This window comes from Harpia harpyja, chromosome 6, assembly GCF_026419915.1.
Source record: "Harpia harpyja isolate bHarHar1 chromosome 6, bHarHar1 primary haplotype, whole genome shotgun sequence".
Lineage (NCBI taxonomy): Eukaryota > Metazoa > Chordata > Aves > Accipitriformes > Accipitridae > Harpia > Harpia harpyja.
The window spans coordinates 21,312,118-21,336,981 of NC_068945.1; the positions used below are offsets into that span (position 1 = coordinate 21,312,118).

The 24,864-nt window shown below is 48.3% G+C and overlaps 1 protein-coding gene across 5 annotated transcripts in view; it reads left to right on the forward strand.

Moving 5' to 3' along the window:
* Positions 1-23,085, forward strand: part of DENND2A (DENN domain containing 2A) — a 61,664-nt gene extending 38,579 nt beyond the window's left edge. For all 5 annotated transcript variants that reach the window (XM_052789012.1, XM_052789016.1, XM_052789014.1 and 2 more), the window contains 13 exons: positions 351-401; positions 3,423-3,610; positions 4,358-4,467; positions 4,679-4,748; positions 5,380-5,457; positions 5,957-6,097; positions 8,271-8,419; positions 16,399-16,576; positions 17,369-17,410; positions 19,253-19,370; positions 20,016-20,255; positions 21,342-21,428; positions 22,363-23,085. In XM_052789012.1, the coding sequence (XP_052644972.1) occupies positions 351-401; positions 3,423-3,610; positions 4,358-4,467; positions 4,679-4,748; positions 5,380-5,457; positions 5,957-6,097; positions 8,271-8,419; positions 16,399-16,576; positions 17,369-17,410; positions 19,253-19,370; positions 20,016-20,255; positions 21,342-21,428; positions 22,363-22,394 (1,484 nt within the window). In that variant the 3' untranslated portion in view covers positions 22,395-23,085. The remainder of the gene's footprint in view (positions 1-350; positions 402-3,422; positions 3,611-4,357; positions 4,468-4,678; positions 4,749-5,379; positions 5,458-5,956; positions 6,098-8,270; positions 8,420-16,398; positions 16,577-17,368; positions 17,411-19,252; positions 19,371-20,015; positions 20,256-21,341; positions 21,429-22,362) is intronic.
* The last annotated feature ends 1,779 nt before the right edge of the window (positions 23,086-24,864 follow it).

Below are 24,864 nucleotides of genomic sequence, written 5' to 3' on the forward strand. Positions count from 1 at the left end.
CTTGTCCCGCAAACTACTGCATATTAATCAGTGTTTTGCCTTGGTGTTGTGCTTATACAGACTTGGGTAAAATACTGGTCTCACATTTTATTCTTTAGGCAGCTCTTTTGGCTGTGCAAAATTGATTTTGTTGTTTGGGTTTTTTTATTATTCCCTGAATGAATGGGAAGATCCCAAGGTTGGTAAGCTAAATGTCTGTGATGTGCACCCTTGAAAAGAACAAGGCCCTTGGGATCTATACTGTCTTCCCCCTTGAAGTTGCCAGGCCTGGCTTTCTCATGCCAGTGATAAAAAATGCACAGTTATAAATAGGCTTTACTTAATTCATCTTCCCCTTTCTTTTTTCCTAGTTACAGATGAAAACAGTGAATCAGACAGTGATACTGAAGAGAAGCTGAAAGGTAAGGCAAATGTGTGAAGAGAGCAAATGGCTCCTGATAAACTCTGCTCCGAGATCCTGGGTCAAGTTCTCTCCTGTGTTCTGCCTTTGGAGAAGGAGCTTGTTTCCACTCAGAACACAGTGAAAAACAAAAATCTCAATACTGCAGAAGAAAAATCCGTGGGCAGAGGACTACAGGAGTCCAAAACAAACATCTCTTCCAATTCCTATCAAAGCTCTTTGCACTGACTTTCCTAGGAGATGGCTTGGACACTCTGGAAATACAGCGAGGTTTTTCTAAGTACACAGTCACAAATTTGTGACCAGAATGACAGAAGCAGTATTGCACAGGACACGGTGTTCAGAAACCCCACTATGCATTTACTAAGGGAGAAAAACCACCAGCCAGACTGGCTAACTAGGAAAACAGAATCGCAGTGTATGGTTTATTGCTAGTTAAACACTTCTGCATTGGCAGAGCAGTGATAAAGCGCTTCATTGCTCACTTCGCGCCGGTAAAGCTATATGGTATACTGGTCTCCATATTACTCTTCTGAAACCTTCTTGTACTGGTAATTAGCCCTGTGACATACTGGTGGCATTACAATCTTTTGGGAATTTATATGGTAAATTCAAAGTCCTGGCAGACTTAGAATGTAAGATGCAAACTCCCTCAGATTCCAAAGTTTCCTGATGCACATGCACACCTGATCTGGGTAGCAGGTCAGTTCCCAAGCTGAAAAACAGGCATAAACAGCAGTTCCCACTCTGTGTCAACCACAGTGCGTTGTGCTTAGGAGTGTTCATCTTTACCCTCTTTCAGGTTTTTAGAACAGAAACCTCAGACTCAGTTCCCTCTTGTGTGGGAAGCTGTGCTTATGGGAACTATTGTATACTCTTGCTTTCCTCTGCATTGGGAAATCTTCTATCTGTACTGCTGCGTTAGCAAGATCAAGCTGAAAATTGCTGCCACCGCCTACCTTTTGACAGGTTCTCAGGCTAGCCTGGAGATAGGGAGAGAGGGTTTGCACCCAGATTGTGCAGAAATTACATTCACAACTGTCTTGAAACATGATGTTGTAAAATACAGTCCATGTTCAGATGTAGCTGAGAAAGACAGTGTAGATGTGGCCAGGAAGACTCAAACCTTTGCCTGTTACTGGTTGCCATAGTGAATCATGTGCATTGCTGTGGGTTTCTCTGTAACATCTGTATAACTGCAGCTAGGAGCTGCCGATAGAGGGGATGATGGAGATCATGTGAATTAACCTCAAATCCAACAGCACCAGACTCTGAACAATATCCAGATCCATACCTGGATCTGAGTGACTCTGCAAGTCTATATAACTCTGAACAGGAGCTCTGGCACTTGCTGTTTTCTCTAGCTACACCTGTATTTTGCTTTATGCCTTGTTCAACTGTCAACTTTCCTATTTTTAAAGAGGAAAGTGAGTTGATTTAGCAAGTCTCTTTTATCTAGGACTTTTGATTTTGTATGTTTTACTTAACAGACCAAACACACCAGCCAGTTACCTCTGCTTAGCAAGTCACTGTACCTCATCTGAGACACAGTAAATCATCAGACCGCATGTCAGAGCCATAAGAGCTGACCCTTGGGAAGGAAAAATGTTCAAAGACAAACTCTGCCATCATGACAGCAGTAAAATCCTGCTATCTCTAGTAGGTTGCACAGAATATAAACAATGTAGAGCTTGAGCAAGCTTTTCAGAATATAAACAATGTAGAGCTTGAGCGAGCTTTTCAGAAGTGCTCAGCATTGCTGTGACACTGCTCCTTTTGAAGTCCCTGGTAAAACAGAAACCACTTCTGAAAACTTTTGAAGAATTACAGCCTTAGAGCAAATAGCATAAGAGGTGATGAGAGAAAAGAGTCTGAGCCATCTTTCCAGGGCTTTAACTGTTTAGGGGTTGCTACACTCTCTGATTTAAGAGGTACCTCAAGATTGCTTTAAATTGTATTGTCTGGAATAGTCCATGAGTGGCATAACTTTAGCAGACAAAAGGTCAAGTGTCTGTCCTAAAGTAGATACCATCTCTCAGGAAGCTCTGTCTCCCAAGCAGATACCTTAGGTATTTGGATTTCCTGCAGTATCCCTGTGGTTGTTGTTTCTGTCAAAACGTTGTGTTGCCACCCGCATTCGCAGAAAGCACAGTTGGGAGAGTGTGCTGTAGTCTCTGCTTGTAGTTAATACTTTATTTCTTTTGTAGTAGGGGCAAGGGAGACATCATGGAGATTTAATTTGGGATGCGACTGTAAAACAAAGCAGGGGGGTGGTCTTAGCAAATCTCATCTGGTCTCTTCTCAGCAGGCAGCTTTTCATTACTTTCCATGCTGGAATGTTTATTGTCCCACAGCTCATGTGTGTTGCAGTTACAGCTTGCTTGGCAGTTTTTCTTGTTTTCCCATTGTGTTGGGTGAACTTGTAGAAACATGGTCCTGAGAGATTAGTTTTAGGCACAGGAAGGACTGGCATGAGCCAGCCTTTTTCATTCGCACCTCTTTTTGCATTTTTTTTTACTGTTGGCCTACAGCCCAGCCTGCGTTACTGAAGCTGGGAGTCCCCAGTGTTACTCAACCAGTGGAGCCCTAGCCTGACCTAAATGCTAGTCTTGTAAAACCGTGGGGATCGCTACCCATAGTGTCCTCTGAACAAAGGTGATCAATCACCTAACTGCTGGCTTTGAAAGATGCATAAATGAATGCTAGGATGAATGCCCAGACATTATCTGTCACACCATGTCCCATATGGATATCAGTTTGGGTTGTCTTCAGCTGTAAAAGCTATCCCTGAAATCTTTCGGCTGTCAAAGCTCTTCAGGGTGATGGCACTCACAAGATTACGTCCCGTCTCTGTCGATATTTGTAGTGCAGCTACCAAATGGTTCCCACCTCTTACTCAGCCACTGACAAAATAAATGCAGTGAAGTGGTTTTGAGTTTATCTGTAAGTCTGTGCAAAGCACTGTTGGTGCTCTGTGCAAAGAGCTAGACAAAGTCGCAATCTCTAATCTTTTTCTTCGTAGCTCACAGCCAGCGCCTGGTGCATGTGAAATCTCGCCTGAAGCAAACCCCACGGTACCAAACCTTGGAACGGGACTTGATCGAATATCAAGAGAGGCAGCTGTTTGAGTACTTCGTCGTGGTGTCACTGCACAAGAAGCAGGCTGGGGCTGCCTATGTCCCTGAGGTTACCCAGCAGTTCCCGTTGAAGGTGCGGTGCCTGTCGGGAAGGTCTGGCTGACGTGTTTCAGATTGTGTGGTGCACTTGCACAGCTGGAGAAGCCACAGCTGCTCTGTTGATGGCATGTAATATCAGTAACCCCTCTGCTGTGTCAGTGTTCAGTGAGAGTGAAGATAGAGGGGCTGCAGTCACCACACCACCACCACCACCACCCCCACCACCCCCGCCCCGAGAATTGTCATGGTATTCCTCACTGTTGAAAGAACAGCTGATTTAGATCTTTTGCTGCCCTTTGCTATGACTTTTATGTAGCTATTCCCTTTCTCCCCCTTTTCTCTTTAAAGAAAACTGACGCTTGGGAGAAGACACGTATTCTTAAAGGGAAGGCACAGCTTTCACCAACAGTCTAGCTCAAAATGGGGAACAAGCAATGGGAGAAATACAGAGCCAGTGTGACAGCGTGTTTGTAAGTGGGGTGTAACCAGAGCTCCCCTCAGACTTCAGTTCTCTTGCCGCTTGCTGGAAGATGTGTCCTAGATTAGAGGCACAATATAGCAGGGACAGGTGCTGCAGGTGCAGGGCTTGGTGGAATTGGGTGCATAGAGTTACTTTAAAATATCTAAAGATTAGGTGAGCCAGAATCACAGAAATTTTAATATCTTCCAGGCAGAAGCTTAGCCTCTGTCATCACCTCTTCATTTGTCACAGAAAAAATATTTGAAGTCATTCCATCCCCACATGACTAATTGGAAACATTCCTTCTCTCTGTTCTGCTAGCTTGAGCGCTCATTCAAATTCATGCGCGAGGCAGAAGATCAGTTGAAAGCTATTCCCCAGTTTTGCTTCCCTGATGCAAAGGACTGGGCCCCCATCCATCAGTTTGCCAGGTGAGTACTGTACTTCGTATCCTGATTCATGAGAAACAGATTTATATATCAAGCTAATTAAATATGAGAGCTGTTATGGTAGAAAATTGGGCAGAGCCCTGACAGGGGTGTATTGGAAATGCAAAAATATTTTGGGTTTATTGGGTTTGTATGTCAGAGACTTTTAATGTGGATGATGGGTATCTTGTCCTTCTGGTTTCTCTTTCTGCAGTGAGACGTTCTCATTTGTCCTAACGGGGGAAGATGGAAGCAGGCGATTTGGATACTGTAGGAGACTGCTGGTAATTATCCCTATTTTTTTTAATTTCCTAGAGATGCAGCCTTCTATGGGGTTGGTGCTACTGGCACCCATTCTGGAAAGTGGAAAGCTGCTGCTCTACTCTTTCAGTGTGGAAAGAAAGAGCAGCAGCAGAGCAGCTTTGCTCTCTTCTGCTCTGCTCAGTGCCAAAGTCCCTCTCTGAGTACCATCCTCCACTCCAGGCATAGCTCTTTTACCGTTTCCTTATACCACCACTTAACATTATGAGCATGGACTGTTGTTTCACCACTAAGCTGAAGATAGGGTTTGTCTCCCTTAGGTTTAGATAGCTACTAAGCAGTTGTCTAAACCTGTGCTGGTCCTGTAGGCTCAGAGTTGTCTCTGTAGAGCAGTCTGCCCTGCCTTAATCATTTGACTTAGGGAGGTTGGGATCATACTGTGGATGTGCCTGCTTCTCCCCACTGTTTCTAGTGTACCAGTGTTTGAGCCAGACTTAAGGTATTGTCATCATCAGCATGCTGTCAAATGTCTGCCAGTTTCTGAGCCAGCCAGTGAGCTGCACAACTAAGACCACTCACTCTATCTTTGCAGTAGTTATAACTCTGACATTTTCTTGATGTTTTTTGTCTGTGTATTTGCATTTGTCTTGAAAGCCCAGTGGGAAAGGGAAGCGTCTCCCAGAAGTTTACTGCATTGTGAGTCGCCTTGGATGCTTCAATCTCTTCTCTAAGGTGAGGGGGGAAGAGAGGGAATTTGTGCTGTAGGCCAAGAGGGACCTGAAAGTAAAGTCAACACAGAAGAATGGGGATCGGGGAAGCTGATGACTGAAGAAAGGGCCTGAAATAGTGTTGGCAAGGCAACCACATGCTAATTCCAGAACCTAGCAAAGACACAGTTGAAAGGAAAACTGGATTGTCAGCTGTTGCCTTCTTGCTTCAGCAGAACTACCAGAACACAAGCACTGAGAGATTAAAAGGCGGAGTCCTGACTGCAAGAGTGGTGGGGCATTTGCAAATTGTAAGCTTTCCAGTGACCTCACTGGAGCTGGGTTTCTCTTGCTGAAGGAAATTAGGGGTCTTCAGTTGCACCTTTTACCTTCTTCCTTATGATTCAAGGCTCCATATTGATGCTGGGTTAAGGAGAGAACGTAGATGCTGGTGCACTTCATTCCTGGTGTTACTTCCCTCCTCCTGATTTACATGTTTTTGTATCTTCATGCCTTTATTTCAGATCTTGGATGAGGTTGAGAAGAGACGGGGCATTTCCCCAGCCTTGGTGCAGCCTCTCATGAGAAGTGTCATGGAGGCACCTTTCCCAGCTTTGGGCCGGACGATTACAGTCAAGAACTTCTTGCCAGGCTCAGGAACAGAGGTAAAGACACCACCCTAGAGACAGGGAGACCTAGGCCAGCAAACTGGCAACTGGAAGTTGAGACTTGTGTTGTAGCACTGAGGATCTTCAAGGACAGATTGTCTGGCAGCTGTGGGGCAGGGGAAGCTAAGGAGTAAAATAAGGGACCCAGAGGGGATGGCACGGAGACTTTTCCAGTGACCATCAAAAAGGAAATCATATTGTAAAGATGAAGGTGAGGACACATTAGCTGTGCTGATATGGCAGAATGAAACGAGGCATTGGCCTTGAGGCCAAGTGGCACAGACTGGTGGACCTTATGGCATAGCACATGATCTTGGATCTGCTCGAGGCCCCTCACACTTAACTTCCTGAAGACAGGATTCATAGCGTATGTTCCAGCATCCTTAATACAGAACCACTGTTCATGTAGGACAGGGCGTGGGCTTCTGGTCAAAAATACCTGAAACCACACAAGGGCAATGTTGCAGCCTTTCAGAGTGGCATTTTCACAGCATGGAGTTGAGGGTATGTATTGCACCTCCCACAGCGTGGTGTGAGGACAGTAGGAGGGGTTTAAGAGTGCAGAGCTTTTGCAGGTAGCATTGAGGGCGGGTGAAGGGAGCCAAACTGAACGTAGTCTTGTTGGGCATGGTATGCCTTGAACGTGAGAGAGAAGAAAGCAAGTTGGTAGAGGTTGTTTCTGAGGGCTTTCATTATAGCACTACATGATGACATTCTCAACCAAACTGAAATCAGTCCAAACTAAATGCAATTTTGCAGAGCACATGCATAGCTGGTTAAAAATCTGCACTCAAGGAGTAGAGTCCCAATGGTGTGCTGTCAGGCTGTGAGAAAGTTTTGGCTGTTTTGTTTCTAGGATCCTTAACATTCATTAATTATCTGGTTGATGGCATAAACCCCACATTTACACAATGGGTAGATGACAGCATTGGCATGGGTTCCAGGCACTTTGGAGAGTAAGGGATTAAAATTCAAAACGACCTTGCTAAATTGAAGGTTTGGTCTGAAATTCAATATGGACAAGAGCAAAATGCTGGGAAGAAAAAATGAGTAGTCTAATACAACATGGAAGTAACTGAGTGAGCAACAGTAGTTCAGAAAAGGATCTGGTGGTATAGTAGGCCATAAAGTGAGCAGAAGTAACAGTATGGTATTATTTAGGCAAACTTCTGCATTGTGAAAGACAGTGAAAGGATGAATAATAAATAAATGCAATTTTTTCTGCTTCCCAGCATTGGTGGAAATTTATTTAGAATATTTTCTGAAGAAGGCAAACACTAGGAGAAAGCCCCAGAAGAGTAGTTCCACTTATTAAGTGGTTTAGAAAATACAGGCAAAGCTTGAGAAAATTGTTTGCTTAATATAGAAAACAAAGGACAAGGGAGGACACGTGACAATAACCTTCCAATATATGAGAAGTTTCCTGCAGGGGGGAAGACAACCACTTGCTCTGAGTGTATACTGTGAGTAGGACAACAAGTAGTTAAGTAATTTGCCACTGAGATGTTTCAGCTGCAGGCTTGGTGTTGCTTAGGGTAGTTCAGAACTATAGTAATTTTCTTGTGGGATTTATGAACTATCTTGTGTTGGAAGCTTTCAAGAACAATTTAGATAAGCATCTGTCTAAGATAAGGAGTATGAAGTGCTAAGGTGCTGTGACAGGAATTATTTAAGTAGATATGAACAAAAGAAAATGCTTACAGGATGCTCTTTTCTGTAACTGACATAAAAATTTATAGTCAGTAGGTCAGGCATCCAGATTCTTGCAGTAAAAAAAAATAAATAAATCATAACTGTAAAAATAAGAGTGCAAATCTGAAAGGCTCCATGCCAGCCTGCTGCTTGAATGCCAGAAAGGCTGGAAAACACTCATAGCTGGACACAAACTAGTTTTCCTCCTTATGAAGAGCTTCCTGTCCTCAGTCCAGTGGGGAGAACTTGTGGTTGGTCTCATGCTGTGCCCATTGGAGTGGACTCTGGATTGTCTTCATCTGGAAGCAGGATTTGTGGCAAGTCTTTGGAAAGACTGTGTTTGAGGGCTTAATGCTGTGCAGTGTTCACCAGCACAGTCAGTAAGGCTTGTGAGCTGTGAAAATACCTGCTGGGTCCTTGCTTGCCACAGTATGGGTAGACAGCAAGAGCTCACCTGTGGTCTTTTTCTCTCCGACAGGTCATCGAGCTGCGGCGGCCTCTTGACTCCAGGCTTGAGCATGTTGATTTTGAGTCTTTGTTCACATCCCTCAGTGTGCGGCACCTGAGCAGAGTCTTTGCTTCCCTGCTTCTGGAAAGGAGGGTGATCTTTATCGCAGACAAGCTCAGGTACCCTCTTGCATTTCTTTAAACAAAATGCTGCCAAGGAAGGGAGGCTGAGAAGACTGCAGTGACTGATCTCTCTGCTTTGTTCTTTTTTTCTTCTCTGGTCTTTTCCAACTTCCTGTCTGATGTGAGTAGGGCTGTACTTCCCAGGAGTGGGGAACTCAGGCCGTGCACCATAATTTCACTTTGCAGCTTGCAAAAAGCATACTGCTTCTTGTCCCCAAGGAGAACCAAATTCCCTTTCCTCCAGACAGTTTCAGAGCATATCCCTGGTGCTAAGGAAGCAAAACGCCTCCTTTTGCTCCATGATGCTGCAGTGTTCCCCACTGAGCTGTGCTGGAGTTTCCAGAGATCAAGCCTTGGGCAGAGATCACTGTCCCTTCTGGGTTGTTCCCTGATGTCACAAAATCTTAAATCTTCAGCTTGTATTTTAATATTGGTTTCTAAAGACCTTTTCTTGTGAGGGATGAAAGTAAAGGATGCAGTGAGAGGGAATGAGACAGAGGACTTCTCCCTTCTATTTTGAATCTGCTCAATTTTCTTTTTTTTTTTAATATTTTTGTTTGCTCTCCTAAATTATGAAAATGGGCCCAGGTTTCTTTAAGATCTTGTGCAGCTGGTCTCTGGCAGCTCTCCAGCCCCTGAAGCACTTGAGGATTCAGGGAGGAGAGTTCCCCAAGGCTGGAGAAAGAAAAGCTGCCTGGATGAGTAATGACACTTAGGAGCACGCTCAGGTTTCAGGAGTGTACAATGCCCCTAAGCTGTCTGTTTTCACAACTTCCAGGCAGCAGGCTGCAGCTCTGGGACTGGACTGAATGCTGGGGCAAAGAATGGGGAGGCCCCTTCTACAGGAAAGTGAAGGGAAAAATTCATCCTGCAGGGATCCGGGGCTCTCTGCGGGCAGACCTCAGGCAGCCTCATCACAGGAATAGGAAAGCTGGAGAGAGGGGAGCTGTAGCATCCAGGCAGCACTGGCTGCTTGCAGTTTTTGGCAGCTGCCTTGGGTCAGAGGGGGGAAGATTTGCATCTTTATAGTCACTGATACATAGATACTTAGTATTCTGGATACTTAAGCCACACATTTCATGCAGAGCATTCAGACTTGCATTGAAAATGGGAGAATTAATCCAAACTCTAGATTTCTATGTAGCATATATGATTTATGTGATAATTTATGATGACAGGCTTTGTTTTCAAACGTTTTTCTTCTCCTCTGTAGGGCAAATTTTACATTTTGAGAAAATCTGTTAAGGACACAGATGACATTGTAATCTCTACATGAGGGCTGGGTGGTAAGAGTAAATGGTAGGGAACTTCTTTTTTTTTTTAAGGCATCACTTTAGAATGAATCTTTATTTACCAGATCTTTTCCTATCACATCTTTATATGACAGCACACCACCATGTATTCTGAGCATGATGTGTGTTACAGAGTACCTCTAATTCAAAGCACTTTGATGGGTTTTGGTGTTTTGTTCCCCGTCCCCTCACCCCTGTATCTTTTGTCAGTATATCCAGGGTCCTTAGGAATGAGTCCAGCTGCCTAGGCCTGTAAAAAAGAATGGGAGAGTGCTATAGAATTATAGTTTCTAGAATCTCTAGATATACCATAAACAGCTTGCTTCTGTGAAAAAAAGAATTGTCACGTTTTAAAGACCCAGGGTCTGTTAGGCTACAGGGCTCAGATTCAAATATTTACCGTAGATTTGCCAGCTCTCTACAAGACTTCTAATGTTTGATGTTTCTGAGAAGACCTTGCTCTGAGCAATTTCAGGAGAGTCTTTTTCTTTTCCTGTAACAAAATATGAAGTTTCTCTGGCTCATTTTTGTGGAGAAAAAACTTGAAAATGACCCTAAAGGACTGTAAAAGCTTGAAAAACACAAACCAAAGAAAATAACCCTCAAAATTAAGTAAGCTATTGTACTTTAATCCAGTCCACTGACTTGAGTGCACTGGATTGGTAAGCCTTTCATAAGGTCAACAGTCTCTTCTACTTGTTGGTGGAAATTCCATGTTTTAAAAACTGATGGTACTGTAGATGCAGGGTCTTCTGTCCAAATGATACTTTTCCTGGGACAGGAACACATTGAAGTCAATGAATATTAAGTAGTATTTACTTTAGGGCTGGAAATGCCAATTTCAGAGGAAAGAAAAGAAATGCTTTTTGGCAATAGATTAAGAGAAGAAAAAAACTGATAAAAGCAGCTGTTGGAAACTGCTCAGAGGTTAGGAATGCTAGAAGTAATCCAGCTGAGATGGATTAACGGGAAGAGTGCAGGTGACATGGTGAAAGATGCATAATAAATTACATTTATCATTCATCTTTGCAGTTCTTCATGTGGGCACTATCAACAATCTGTATGTGTGTGTGAAGGTGTGTCTGGGTATGAGTGACAGAGAAAATGATGTATGCAATTTATTTACATCTTTTAATTGCTATAAGATCAGTCTGTGGGAAAAGAAAGCTGAAAGGTCTCTTGCCAAATACTGTGTGAACTGTGAAATGTTTTCAAGCTGAGCCAAAAAATGCATCTAACAAGTGTACAGCAAGTGAAATACTTTGTCTTTTCCATCTTTAGAATGAACATTGAGTGTTTTTTAAAGACCTGTCAATCCAAAGCTTGGCAGCGGAAAAGGAAAGAATTTGGTTTATTAGTTTTTGGGTGGGTGGTTGTGGGGGGTTTTTTTCCCTCTATCACTATGGAAACTGGAGTATACATTGCCTCGCAACCCAGGAAAATAACTTTGTTAAAACTATGTTGGTCTCTGTAGTCTTTCCTAGTTTTTGTTCACTCCTGTACTGTAAACTTTAGTCCTGGGGCAGCGGAGGCTGTGGCGTGGGTTAGGCTCTGCAACATTAGGGCTGCTTTTGTTTCCAAGTGATACTGCCTGGCATGCAGTTCGAGGCACTGTTGACCAACCTTTTAGAATGCATCTTCCAAATAGAAGTGGCCTGATTTCACAAGGTACTTAGAGCTGGGCAGTTTTTACCGGCCTGCGGGGGAGATGTGTTAGATTCAGAGTGCTTTTTAAAACAGGAAAACTTACACAGGCTTAAAATCAAGGCACCCTTTTTCCAGATCTCCTCAAAAGCCTGTTGTGGATCTGACCAACTCGAGCAATTGCCTCTGTCCCTGCCAGAAACCACAGCTGTGTCAACAACACAAAGTGGTCATTGTTATCAAAGGCAGATCTGAAAGAATTAGAGTAGACACTTTAAATGTGGTCATCCCCAGTAAAAGGTAATTAATCATCAAAAAGAAGTCTTTTCCATGTGCTACAAAAACAAATCTGGGACTGCGAATCCCAGCCTCCCAGGTTTCTCCTTTTTGTATTGTGGTTAGGGAGAAGAAGAAACCCAAGGATGAAGTTTGGATGTCGAATAATAGCATTGTTTCTTCAGAGCATCTTAATGCTTGCTTCTTCACCTGCACTAACCTGCCATGTCAGTGGGAGGCAGTGACGGTCCCCACAGCTGGTGGAACTTGGCATCCCCCTGGCTGGATTTGCCGCAATGCTGTGCGAAGTCACGGGGCAATGTTTGGAAGCTCCTGCCCCTGTTAAATGTTGTAAACCAGATCTGTGATCCATCATAAGTAAATCCAGATGTGACACGGTGACAGAAACCCAAAGGTGTTTGTAAAATTAATCCTACTGTAGCAGAGCTTATAAAAAAGAAAAGAAAAACCCATGTAATCAAACCATCTTAAATTGCCAAATGCTAGCATATTTTCAGCAGTTTGGTTAGTGCAGGGAGCAAAGGGCTTCCTGGCATTAAACTCCAAAAGGCTGATTGAATCATAGTGTTTTTCAGAAATTGTTAAGTATCCTAAACCCAAAGAGGAATTCAGCTTGGGAGCCTTTTTAGCATGGGTGCTTGCCTCTGAAGCCGAAAGCTGGAGACCCTGTAGTCAGTCTAAAGTTCGGGGGGAAAGCAACCAAACTGAGCAGCCAGTATCCTTCCTTAGAAGCAGTTGCAAGTTGTCAAGGTGTCTTTTTAGAGCAAGTCAAGCTAGTCTTGGAGCAAGTTTTCCCAGGAGAGGAAGAAGAGTTGCTGTGTAGTTGCAGCTGTCATGTTTAGTTTCTGTATTGGCCACCTCTGTTCAAGGTACCTACCAAGAAACAGCAGCTTCATAGGGTGCTGTGTGGTAGGTTTTTGCATAGGATGCTGTGTGGTGGGAAGGCCTGTTGTTCGAGCAAACAAATGTCACAAATTGCTGCAATATCACTGCTCTGACCAAGGGAGTGCTCAGCCAGAGACGCTTGTGTGTTGGTCTACGTCCAAAACAGCCCTTTAGGGAGGGATCTGACACGGTTCTTTGTGTACATCAATACTTTTTAACCTCTGTGTTAGCAATATTTCAGTCTCTCCTGCAAGCTCCTGTGCAAGTGACATCAGACACTCAGCTCAGCCACGTTCCCTAGAGGAGGCTGAATGAACCCATGAAAATGTGCTTGGTATCTTGAAAGTGTTCTTTAAAGACCTGCAGTATTTTAAGGATTACTGTTGAAACCAAAAGCCTTAAAAAGTGGTGTCTGTGTCCCATTTGAACAACTGGCATTGAACTTCTGTGGCCTAAGGGTAGTGCATGGCACTCCCCAGAGCATACTGCAATCACACTGGGTAGATCTCTTCGTTCCTGGTGGCATCTGGAGTGCACCAAGGAAAACGCAGCACCCTGGGTCAGTATTATTCCAATGGCAGCAGTCGTCATCATGGTTATGGTGCATGTGTCCTAGGATATCAGGGTTTCAGTGGGGACATTGGCTGTAGCTACCCAAAGGGATTGGCTGCCTGTTTGGTATAAGAGCCCTCAAAGGGCTGACTGACACTGAAATAGTGCTTTGAGAGTGCACTGAACTGTTCCGGTTGTGTTGTGCACATCAACTGTAGTTGATTCTGTGCACATCTCCTAGAAAGAGGCATCCAGCTTAAGCAGTGCCCAGAACTTCAGTGGCCATATTCACCTTCTACACAGATGTACCTGCGGTATTATGACTGAGGTATAGTTTGGGCAGTCTCCCCCATTGCTGCTGGCTGAAGAGCACAGAATCACACAGATGGCATAAAAGGAATTTATCATACTGGATTGTTTCGCAAGGCTCGGTAGCCGTGGTGTGAATCAGCAGTTCCTTAGTGCTCGTTGCAGCGCTGTATGCAAGAGAAGGAGGGAGCTTAGGCTTGAGTCATTCCAAAGGACTGAGGTTCTGCTGGGCTCCTGGCAAGCTGCAGCTCCCTGAGACTATCTGCAGAGTAAGTCTGACTGAATCACATGTGGAAGAGAGACCTCAGTGTTACCTCCTCGGGGTCCATCTCTGAACTGCTATGCCTTCAAAGGAGGCTCACAGATCTCACTCCTTTCAGTATTGTTCCCTCAAAATGTCTTCCATGGTGAGAAATGTTTCAGAGCAGAGATCACTAGGATTCATCCTGGAGGCAATGAGGCATTCACAGATGGAAGGGTGGAAGGGGAAGCTGTCTTTGCTTCCCACTGCGTGGTGCATACAATTTCAGACTTGCACAGCTCTGTCTGTGACTTCCACTAACTGGACCTCAGCCATCTTTCCTCCCACTCAATCTCTCACGTACCATGTGTACTTGCTGGGACTTGAGAGCAGGGTTGAGGGAAGAACAAGCCACCATAAATATAGCAGGAGACAGTATGCTGTAATATCTCACCATGCCATAAATAACCACGTACTTCAGCTGCTCACTGTTCCTCTGTGGAGCTACCTGGAATCACAGAGATCTTTTCCATTGGTTTTCAAGTGCTGTCTATGAAGTCAGTTCCCACCTTTAGGCAGGAAAGTTGGATGCGCCTTCAAGATCGAGGATTTGTGACAAAGGTGAAACTTCTAACACTTCCACATTCAACCTCTCCTCAAAGAAGGGGAAGTCCAGTGGTGGTTGTCTAAGAGTAATGCCACAGTGCTGCGCACAAGTAATGAAAGGAGGAGTTCTTTCAGCTTTCACCATGCTGCTGCTGTTATTACTGGGGCTATTATCAGTCAGAAATTGAGGAGTGGAAAATATGCTCTGCAGTAATAGAGGGGAAGAGAAGCCTCTGCTTTTGCATCTGCTGACATGGCCTGAAATGTATGGGTATGCAAGTAGCGCAGCCTCAAAGGAAACAGTTTTTAAAGGATCTCATTAACTTGGAGTGCACTTTTAAGATGGCACATTCACTTCTGTTGTAGTTCCTTTCAAGATTAGCTTGTATGAAAGGTACAAGAAAAATAATCTACTCTGATACTGTTCCTACTTTTTTTCTGGGTGTTGTTTTTTTTTTTAAATATTCCTGTTTCTTACTAGCTCTGTGTTTTCTCATTTTCATTTTGTTTCTCTTGGATTTGTTATCTACCTTGCATGTGTGGTAAAGACAGCAAGACGTGGGCTTGCTGATGAAGGCAGGCACAGCTTGAGAACAGCAACAGAGGGGCAGCCAGCAGGAATGAATATGAAGAAGGGAGGGGGATACGCTAAGACCTTCCTAAACAAGTATGTGGAATGGAGGGTGTTTTCCCATTTAAAGGCTTAAAGCTACCAGTCTGAAAGACAAGCCTCTGGGAGCGCAGGGAGAGGAAACTGTCCCCATCTTGTGAAGAGACTTTCTCAGCGCACACATCCCAGGCGTCCCTCCCAAGCACGCATTCCCTACCTGTTGCAGTCCTAGATAAAATTCTCATGTTAAGCAGATTCCAGCCTCTCCCCTAGGATTTACTTATCTCCAATAGCGTCATGTGTTTAATGATGTTTACTGCGTGATTACTTCATACGGTCACACCGATGTCCTAGCAACCACAGTTGTGTTCTGCTAAACTGAACTTATCTGATGAAAGCCAGCCAGCTGTAGCCCAGCCATGCCACTCTGCTAAGTGTGTGTTAGCGTTTCAGCACGGGGATTCAAATCCACCAGACTTAGCTGGAGTGAGGGGGGGAGGGAAAGCAGGCTTCACTTTTCAGAGAGAGCTCTAGTCCATTCCCATCAAACCCCTTCCCTCTCAAGTCAGCAATAAACTCCCAGATACGGGTTGCTGAGTGTAAATTCCCCTGTGGAGTTTAACAGGAGCCAGCTGGGCGTCCTTCCTCGGGGATATGACTCCTCCTAGCCGCACCAGCCTTCCTCCCCTCCTCCAGCCTTACAAGACCTGGATGCTAGTAAAATAAAATTATGTTATATACAGGGATTATAGTGATGAGCCTTCCTCCTCCCTTGACACGTACAAATGCTTCCAGACCCAGAATGGATGAGTAACTGGTGCCCTGTGGCGAGCTCTGCTGTGTCTGACTGCAGACCCTGCCTGCCTCCTGCCAGAGAGCTGATGGTGTTTCTGGACAGACCTTCTTGGAATTTGTTAGCAAAGGCGCTTACAGCTGAGCCGCTGGTGGCATTTGAAGGGGGAAGACAGAAGGCTGCAGTCTTGTGGGCTGTGGGCAGCTTCCTACAGAGGCCAGCCGAGTGCTTCTCTCCTGGGATTTCACTCTCCCATGGTTCTGAGTAGCCTTGGCAGGCTCCACAGGCTGCGGGCTGCCTGGATAGCCTTGGCTGGAGATTGCTGCCTTCCTCTTTCCCCCATGCTCTGCCATGGCTGCTGGGAGCTATCAATATGATTGGGACCAATAGAAAAGCTTGGCATTGCCCTGTGATTACTCCAGCTAAGGGTTGCCCAAAGGCAAAGCATATATGCTGCACCAGGTAGCAAGCCAAGGGGCAGAGGAGCAGGGCACTGGAGTAGCAGATGCTGGATTCAGGGGAACCTATCTCTTGTCATGTGTGTGGGCCAGGATCATCTTTCATAACCTGGGCTCCTACCTCAGGTCATTGCCTCTGAAGCTGAAAAATGGGGTCAGAAATCTGGGAAAGCCCCTGGTAATTACAGAGATCAATCAGGGAACGTTTGAAAGAGCCCTGTTTTCTAGGAAGCACCGTTCATGTCCTGACTGACCAGCCATTTACCCTTGGTTGCGTTTCATCTTCCAGCACTCTTTCCAAGTGTTGCCATGCCACAGTGGCCCTACTGTACCCCTTCACCTGGCAGCACACCTACATCCCCGTGCTGCCACCTTCCATGATCGACATTGTGTGCTCGCCCACCCCCTTCCTCATCGGCCTGCTCTCCAGCTCCTTGCCTCGCCTGAAGGAGCTCCCAGTGGAGGAGGTGAGCCATGCACCCGCACCGCAGCCTTGCTCTCAGTTGCTTCCAGTGGGCCGAGTTGTCTGCTGTCCCAGAAAGGCTGCTCTCGAGAGTCCGCCTTGGCAGCTGGCAGCATGAAGGAGCCGAGCTCTCGTCCTCTGGCTCCTGCGAGTGTGGGGTGAGGGAGGAGGCGGACGTCCCCCAGGGAGGCAGAGGTCTGCGCTCTGCCTTGTCCGCAGCTTGGGAAGGCAGGGGGCTGGGATCTCCCACCGTGGGGGCTGCTGCTGGTAGGAGATGATTTTATTAAAGTTTCTGTTGGTTTCCGCATAGTGCTGTCTAGGGGCTAAGCACAAAGTCTGCCAGGCTTGAAGTATGATTGCTACAAATTGGCCAGGGTAGCTGCTCCTCTAATTAATGGAAGGAATTAAGAACCGGATTCATGATACACAAGGGTGAACGCAGCAAGGCTGAACGTGGTTGGGGGGGCATTTCCCTCCCTGCCCACCCAGGCGACAGCGGTGCAGTGCACGGGGAGAAAAGACAGAGTTGGGACCCTGACGTGGTGGTGAGGAGTGGTGGTCCGGGCTTGGAGCACAGCCTCCTGCTGTCCGAGCTGTTCTGTGGTTTGCGGCGACGTCATTAGAAAGCCGCAACAAGGGCTCTGCTCTTGGCTCACGCTGGGTGCCTCCTCCAGCTGCGGTGGTGGGTAGGAGGAGCAGGGGTAGGGTGCGTTTCCTTCAGAGCAGTTACCGGTTAAGATACACTCCGATGATGGAAATAACGACTTCCCCTTTTTTCTTGCTCTTTTGTTCTTAGGTCCTAGTCGTTGACCTTGTAAATAACCGGTTTCTGAGACAGGTGAGCAGACCTATTTTGTATCCTTCACCTTCTCTCCCCTTTTTCCACCACACCTTACCTCCATCTGTGTTTGCTCACCTGCCTGGCTGGCTGGATCACTTACTCCCCACACAAACTGAGGCAGGGTTTGTGGTTGGCAGCATTATAAGGGTTGCTGTGTACATATGTAATATCAGTGTCCCAAACTACAACTGCTGAGGACCAAATCATTGTGCATTATCTCTCCCTCTGGGTTTTGTTTTTTTTTAAAGAGGGGAAACGGTGGCACTTGAGCACTGTGGGTCCTTAAGTGGCACCCTGGCTGAGGGTAGAGCTGGAAAGCCTCGGCTCAGCACTGTCTGCTGGGGAGCAGCGCGGGCTCTTCCAGCCTGTGTCTGTCAGTCCACTTCTTGGAGCGAGTCCAGAGGAGGGCCATAAAGATGATCAGAGGGCTGGAGCACCTCTCCTATGAAGACAGGCTGAGAGAGTTGGGGTTGTTCAGCCTGGAGAAGAGAAGGCTCCAGGGACACCTTACAGCAGCCTTCCAGTACCTAAGGGGGGCCTACAAGGAAGCTGGAGAGGGACTATTTACAAGGGCTTGTAGTGATAGGACAAGGGGTAATGGCTTTAAACTGAAAGAGTAGATTTAGATTAGATGTAAGGAAGAAATTCTTCACTGTGAGGGTGGTGTGGCAGTGGAACAGGTTGCCCAGAGAAGCTGTGGATGCCCCATCCCTGGAAGTGTTCAAGACCAGGTTGGATGGGGCTTTGAGCAACCTGGTCTAGTGGAAGGTTGGAACTAGATGATCTTTAAGGTCCCTTCCAACCCAAACCATTCTATGATTCTATGATCTCCTATCACATGCCCAGCCCTCGGTGGGGAAGGGAGCCTTGATGATTTCTTCAAATCTTTCCTGCCCGAGGAGCTTGTGGTTCCTCACTCCAGTCCTTGCACTGGATGGGTCATAAGTAGGAAGCTGGTACACAGGAGCCTGTATGTTGCTCTGCAGACAAGATTGCCTGCTGATTTTTACTTCTCTTTGTTGTGGAGAGGAGGAGCAGGATATTGAAGGGGAAAGGACAGATTAGCGAACATAATCCTGGCCCAGGAAGCTAGTTTTGCCCCAGAGCTCTTTGGCAGGTCGCTGAGGAGCACTGGCTGCATCGGTCTCTGCCCTGCTTGAAGTCCCATGGGTAGAACGGGACGAGTGCACCTCCTGCTGCAGGCAGTAGTGTGTGGGTGAAGGCCACTCCTTCAGTGCAGTTCTCGCTTGCCAGCTGCCTTAGCTGCAGGGATATGCTTTACCTTGGACCTCTCTTTTGGAAGTTTAAGCTAAATCACGCTGTCTCAGCCAGGGCTGTTAGGAGCTCGCACACAGTCACCGGCAGTTCCTTGGCTTCGTTGCGCTACGGGAACTCGTTACGCCTCCGTAACACAATCGGTGCCTGAGCAGAGCTGAGCAGGGGGTTGTGCTCACCTGGCTGCACGCCAGCATTGTTCAGATTCATCCTCGTCCCCTTTGTGGTGGTGCGAGTGCTCACAGGCAGTCAGTGGGGCAACGGGTGAGCCCTGCCCGGTAGCCTCTTGGGTCAGACACCTAAAATTTTTCCAGAAGAGGGGAACATTTGGGAAAAGACACCCCCTTTCTCCTTCCTCTTGTGCTTCTTGATAGTCCTGCACTGGAAGGTGCTGGGGACGTGCCAAGCATATTACGCCTTCTCCCTCTCCCTCTTCCTCTCCTCACAGTTCATTTTTAGTGCTCCCCCTGCCATGCTGGGGACAGGATAGGAGCTGGTGAGGAGAAGGGCAGGGGCCAGCTATGTCCTGGCCCCAGGCCCTGAGGAGGTGGCTCTGTCTTACAGATGGAAGATGAGGACTCCATCCTGCCCCGCAAGCTGCAGGCCGCCCTAGAACACATTTTGGAGCAGAGGAACGAGCTGGCGAGCGACAAGGAGGAGGGGCCTGTCAATGGCAAGCAGGGTAAAGCACGGTGCCTTTCAGCTTAAAACCACATCTTTTCCTGCCCCTTTTTCTCCTGTCACTTCTTAGGGGAGAACTAGGCTTGTATTGAATTTAACACCACAGAGATTGGAGGTAGGTCAGGATATTGGTTGAAGCTGTATTAAACATTCCATTGCACCAGGGACAGTTCTCTTTGTGTGAAGAGAAACAGTAGTTACCCCTTCCCAGCTCTGTCCGTCCTTCCCTTACAGCTCCAGGGAACACCTGGACTCCTTTTTGGAGGGGGAGGTTGTGTTCCCACAGGCCTCTCTCTGCTGCTGACTGTGTGGGTGATGCAGGCTCCTCCGGGGGACAGTCCACCCACAGAGCTGCAGTCTTGGAGGCAGCCATGTGGCTCACAGGCGATTGGGCTGAGACAGCTCTTTGGGAGACAGCATGGGCATCTCCTGCTTGCAGGGGAGCCAAGACAAAGCTTGGTGGCTTTCAAAGTAGTAGCAGCCCAGTCCTCTTCCATGGCAAGTACTTCCTAGGATGCTGTCTCTCTTGAGCAGCTTTTTCTGCTCAGGCTGGATCTGAAAAAAGCCAGGGAGTTTGTACCCAGGACGTTTCCTAGCATGTCCTTACAGCACTGTCCTTACCACTGCCTCTTTGTTTTCTCCTTAGAGACCAGCCCTTTGAACGAGGTCGTGTCCGAGGCCTTTGTCCGTTTCTTTGTGGAGATCGTGGGCCACTACTCCCTCTTCCTGACCCCGACCGAGCGAGAGGAGCGGACCCTGCAGCGTGAGGCTTTCCGCAAGTCCGTCTCCTCCAAGAGTCTCCGACGCTTCCTGGAGGTCTTCATGGAGACACAGATGTTCGGGGGCTTCATTCAGGAGCGGGAGCTGCGGAAGCAGGGGGTCAGAGGTGAGGGGCTCTGCCTGGGCTCTGCTGTTGTGGAAACTGCAGTTGCTCCTGTGAGAGCTGGGAGATGCTCACCAGCCGCCAGCTCCATCCCCAGCACCATGGCTGGAGGCTGCAGTGTCTGTGCAAGGACACCGGGAGGGAGGTGGTAGGGAAGTGCTAGCACAGGCTGGTGGTTTGTTCTGACACCCCTGCATGGCCTTAAAGAAGTCACTTGGGGATTTTTGGCCTCTGTTTCCTTATCCTGCCAAAGGGGAGCGTCGCCTCACAGGAGCGTGGTGAGACAGTTTGCACAGTGCATGGGCACTGGCTGCTGGAGAACAGGGGCTTTTTGTGTGTGATCTGGTAGTTTCTTGTTGAGGTTGGGGTTACAGGCACCCTTCACCGCTGCAGTAAGGGACATAAGCAGTATCCTCCATGTGTGTGCCTCTTCTGTTCCATGTTGAATTCCCATCAGGACCATCACAGAAGGGGTACACTGCCGGAATGACATTTATTCTTGCAGTCCCTCACGTCCCCTTCCTGTGTCTAGAGGAAGAACTGGCTGGATTGGTTATGGCTGTTTTGGTTAGTAGAAAATATGGATGCTCATGTCCTTCCCAAAGCTGCTTCTGTTGTTTCACTCCTGTTATCCCACAGTCCCAAGGGCTCTACTGGCAGCTGAAGTTTCTCATCCCTGCTGCTGCTCGGTCCTGGCTTAGCATTTTCCTCCCCAGCACTAATGAGCAATGGACACTTGAATAGGTGGCTGAGTAAAAGAGGTTTTGCAGTGTGGTAAATCCCGCGTGACGATTCCCCGGATGATCTCACTCTCTGGACTTAGCCGTATTCGTAGCAGTATGAACGGAGGTTTTGTCTCTCCCTGTGCGAGGTACAAAAGCTCAGTCAGCCTTGCTGTGGGGAGGGAGGAGGAGGACCAAAGCTCCAGTCCCACATCCGGGCTCAGCGGGTGGAGGAGGTAGGGCGAGTTGTTCCCTCTCGTGTGCAACAGTTTATTGGTAAGCTGGGACAGTGTGCTTTCAGATGGGCGTTCTTACTTTTATTTATAGGGAAGCAAAATAGAAGTTGTTGACTTCTTTCTTTCTGCAGGTCTGTTTGAGGTACGGGCTCAGGAGTACCTGGAAACACTTCCCAGTGGGGAGCAGAGTGGAGTCAATAGGTTCCTGAAAGGCCTAGGTAAGGAAGCAGCAAAATTCTTGGCTTCTCAGGAGGCTTAGGCTTCTTGTGGCCTTCAGGTTTGGCAGCAGAGAAGCTGCTGAAGGGTGGCAGGGCTCTGCTAGTGACCGTGTGTGACTTCCTGCAGAGCAGTACCCTGAGCCTTGAGTGATGGGTGCCTGGCCGTGTATCCCTGCTCTGGCACGCTGTTGGCTCTGCCCTCTGATCTGCCACTTGTCTGGAGGCAGGTGGAGAGCCAAAGATTGGGCCATGAGCTATGTCTGTGTCTGCCAAAGGAGACGGGCGGGTCTGAGGAGGCAATGGAGCAACCAGTGACTTGGGGGTGGTGGATGCAGGTCCTGATGGGGGGAGTGACGAGAGTCTCCATTGCCTTCAGGTTTGCCCTTAGGGATCAGTGGTGGGAATTGCCCAGGAGTATCCTAGGGTTGAATCCATTTTCCACTGTAAGGGGAGCTAGATGAGAGCTCCAGACTGAGGTTAGAAGTCCTTGATAAGTCACTGGACACCATGGCTAAGAGAGTTTGATCTTCTATTCAGATTGCATCCCTGGCCCTCTTGTCTTTTCTTAGCCATTTAAGAGCAGCAGTGTCTGTGGGGGTGGTGTGCCCTGCCTCTTACCCACACACGCTCTGGCAGGCGAGCTTAGTAATACGTTCACCTCCCAGGACCGCTGGGCAAATGGGCTGTGGAGGGTGTGCCTGGGCGCTTGCAGAGTCCCAGCCTGCAGTGCTGCTCCCAGGGGGTGGGCAGAGCTATGGCCTGCTCTGCAGCCACCTGCTTCCAGCTTTGCAGGGCAGTTGGCCGTGAATAAGGCCCCAGGGCTGGCAGCAGGGGCGATTCTTTGCATAGGCTTGCTCGGCCAGGGGTGGTGAGGAATGGCGCTTGTTTTCCCTGTCACTGTGGGGAGTCCACTTTTCTTTCTCCATCTCTCCAGGTAGCAAAATGAAATTCCTCCACAAAAAGTAAGAGCGAAGTACATCCTCGTTCCACAGAAGAGAATGGCTTTACCATTTAGCAGCAATAAATCGGACTATTATCAACCGTTCCCATTCAGCCTGATCCCAGGAGCCAACAGCCTTGGCCGAGCTGACCACGGCCGGGACGCGCTCACACAGACGTGTGGTGCCGCAGGAAGATTTGATGGCTGCGGGGCTGCTGGGACAGGTTTCTGGATATCTACAGTACCATGCACTGGACCAAGCACTCTCTGAACTCTGCACTAGCACGTTGCAGGCATCCCAGCAGATTGGATCTCTTAGCTAGTCAATTCTTTGTTTTGTTGTATTTTTCTATTTATATTGGGGTTAGAACAATTATTAACCAATGACTCTTGCCCTGCCTCCTCTCTGCCTGGTGCTGCAGGAGGCCAAAGCGGGACTCCCACAGGACTGAGCAGGCAAAGCTCAGGCATGGAGGAGGGGAGGAAGAGAGATGTATGGAAATAGGTCTCTGCAAAGCGAGGACACTGAGGGCTGCAGGGACGAAGTGGACTGACTAGGAGGAGCTTCCAAGCAAGCGAGAAGGGTGAGGGGGAACCACTAAACCTACTGAGGACTTGATGGGCCAGCCAGCTCCCCGGGTGGCTGTGCCAGGGGGTCCTGGCATGAGGAGAGGCCTTTCCTTATGCAGTCTAATTAAAAGCGAGTGGTGTAAAAGATGTGCGGATCCTTGGTGTTTTGGGGAGGGGGACGAACTGTGTCTGCCCACCGGCCCACCTGGCACGGAGCGTGAGCCGGAAGGGACATCTAGCAGCTGAGCCCTCGGCTTGGCCAAGCCCTTGGCTTCCCCGTGAGCCTTACAGCCCGGGTGGCCTCGTTCCCTTGCCTGGCCGCTTGCAGGGGGAACCCAAAGTGGAGCTCACCTGCTTCCCGAAGGTCAGACGGGCTCTCCTTTCCCATCTCGGGTGTTGCTGCCAGGGAGCACAGTAGGAAGCAGACAAGGGGAGAGTGCCTGCTGCTGCCTTCTGTGCTCCCTGTTGAGGAAGAGGTAGGACCTCCTGCTCGCCTCTCGTCTGTCTGTTTTGGTGGGGAGGAGAGGTGGGGAGGTGTCAAGGGGGACATGTGGAGGTTGGGCGGGGGGGTGAGGGCTCTTTTCCAGCTGGTGCAAAAGCCGTTCCCCTTGCACCGCTTGTGAGGGCAGAGTCCAAGAGCAGCTGGAGCATCCTTAGGTCTCCCCTGCTGTTCAGAGAGGAAGCCAGAGGGTAGCACTGCTATGGCTTGAAGGGAAAACTCTTCCCCAGCTACTGGGGGGTTGCAGGGTGAGAGCTGTGGGCGGGTACCTTTGCTGTGGGCAGCCCTGCTACATTGGGCTACACAGGGCTGCCAGAGGTTTTGAAAGTGGTTGGGGTGCCCCTGTGGTCAGTGGGCTTTCCCAGGCGAGAGGGCCTTGTTGACCAGCAGTGGGGTTCAGAGGAGCTCACCTCCACTTGGTAATGGAGTGGGAGCTGTGGGTCCAGTGCTGCTCTGTGTATCTTTTGAAACCTGCGTTTCCAAAGTTTCCTACAGTGGCAGCCTCTTCCTGTGCTGTGTTTAGGGACAGGGGAAATGGGTTGTGACGGGTGGTGGCAGGAGCGAGCAGCTGGCTGGGTGGAGAGGTGGAAGGGTGAGCGCTTAGAGAGATGGTGCTTCGCTGGATCCCGGTGCACTGGGGCTTGTTATGTCTGTGACATGGCCACTATCTGGGGACCAGATAAGGTGGGCAGATGACTCTAGGTGGCCCTGCTTCAGCAGGGCTTTGTCCCAGATGACCTCCAGAGGTCCCTTCCCACTTCAACCTCTCTGGTTCTGTGGTGAGCACCATAAATGCCAGACAGCAGTAGTGCCACGCCAGGCAGGGGGCAGGTAGGCAGCACCTGCAGCTCTGCGCTGCCCAATGCGTGTGCAGGGACAGTTGAAGCAGTGATAGAGGAGGTCAGAGAAGCCAGCAGCATTTATTCCCCCCCTCCTCCCCAGGGTCAGTCTCCTGCAGGGGTGACCAGGTGAGGGGTGTGGGGTGCTGTCCCTCAGGTGTGCTGAGCAAAATCGGCACTACTTAAAGCCTCATTTGTCGCAGGAGGCAGTGGTGGCCCACCAGAGGAAACTGCAGTGGAGTTCAAGGTGAATCAAATGCTGTGTTTTGATTCTCTTTTTTAAAGGTGTTTTTCTTTTTAATGGTAGCAAAATGAGGTTTTGCAAAGCTGGGATGCACCCACACACGCAAAGGCGGTCAGGATGCCTGCAAAGCTTTGTGGGGTGCTAAATGAAGCTGATCTTGTGGCTCAGCTCAGACCTCCAGAAGCAGGTGACCTACGTGGTCCCCTGCTGACAAGCCTGTTCCTGGGGCCTCCGCGTTCCCCTTCTCAAGTGACGTTTTCAACAGCGTTGGACTTCACCTTCCTCGGCGGCAGCCGTGGTAAGGAGCTGGGAGGGTTTCCTGGGATGCCCGATGCTCACAGGCT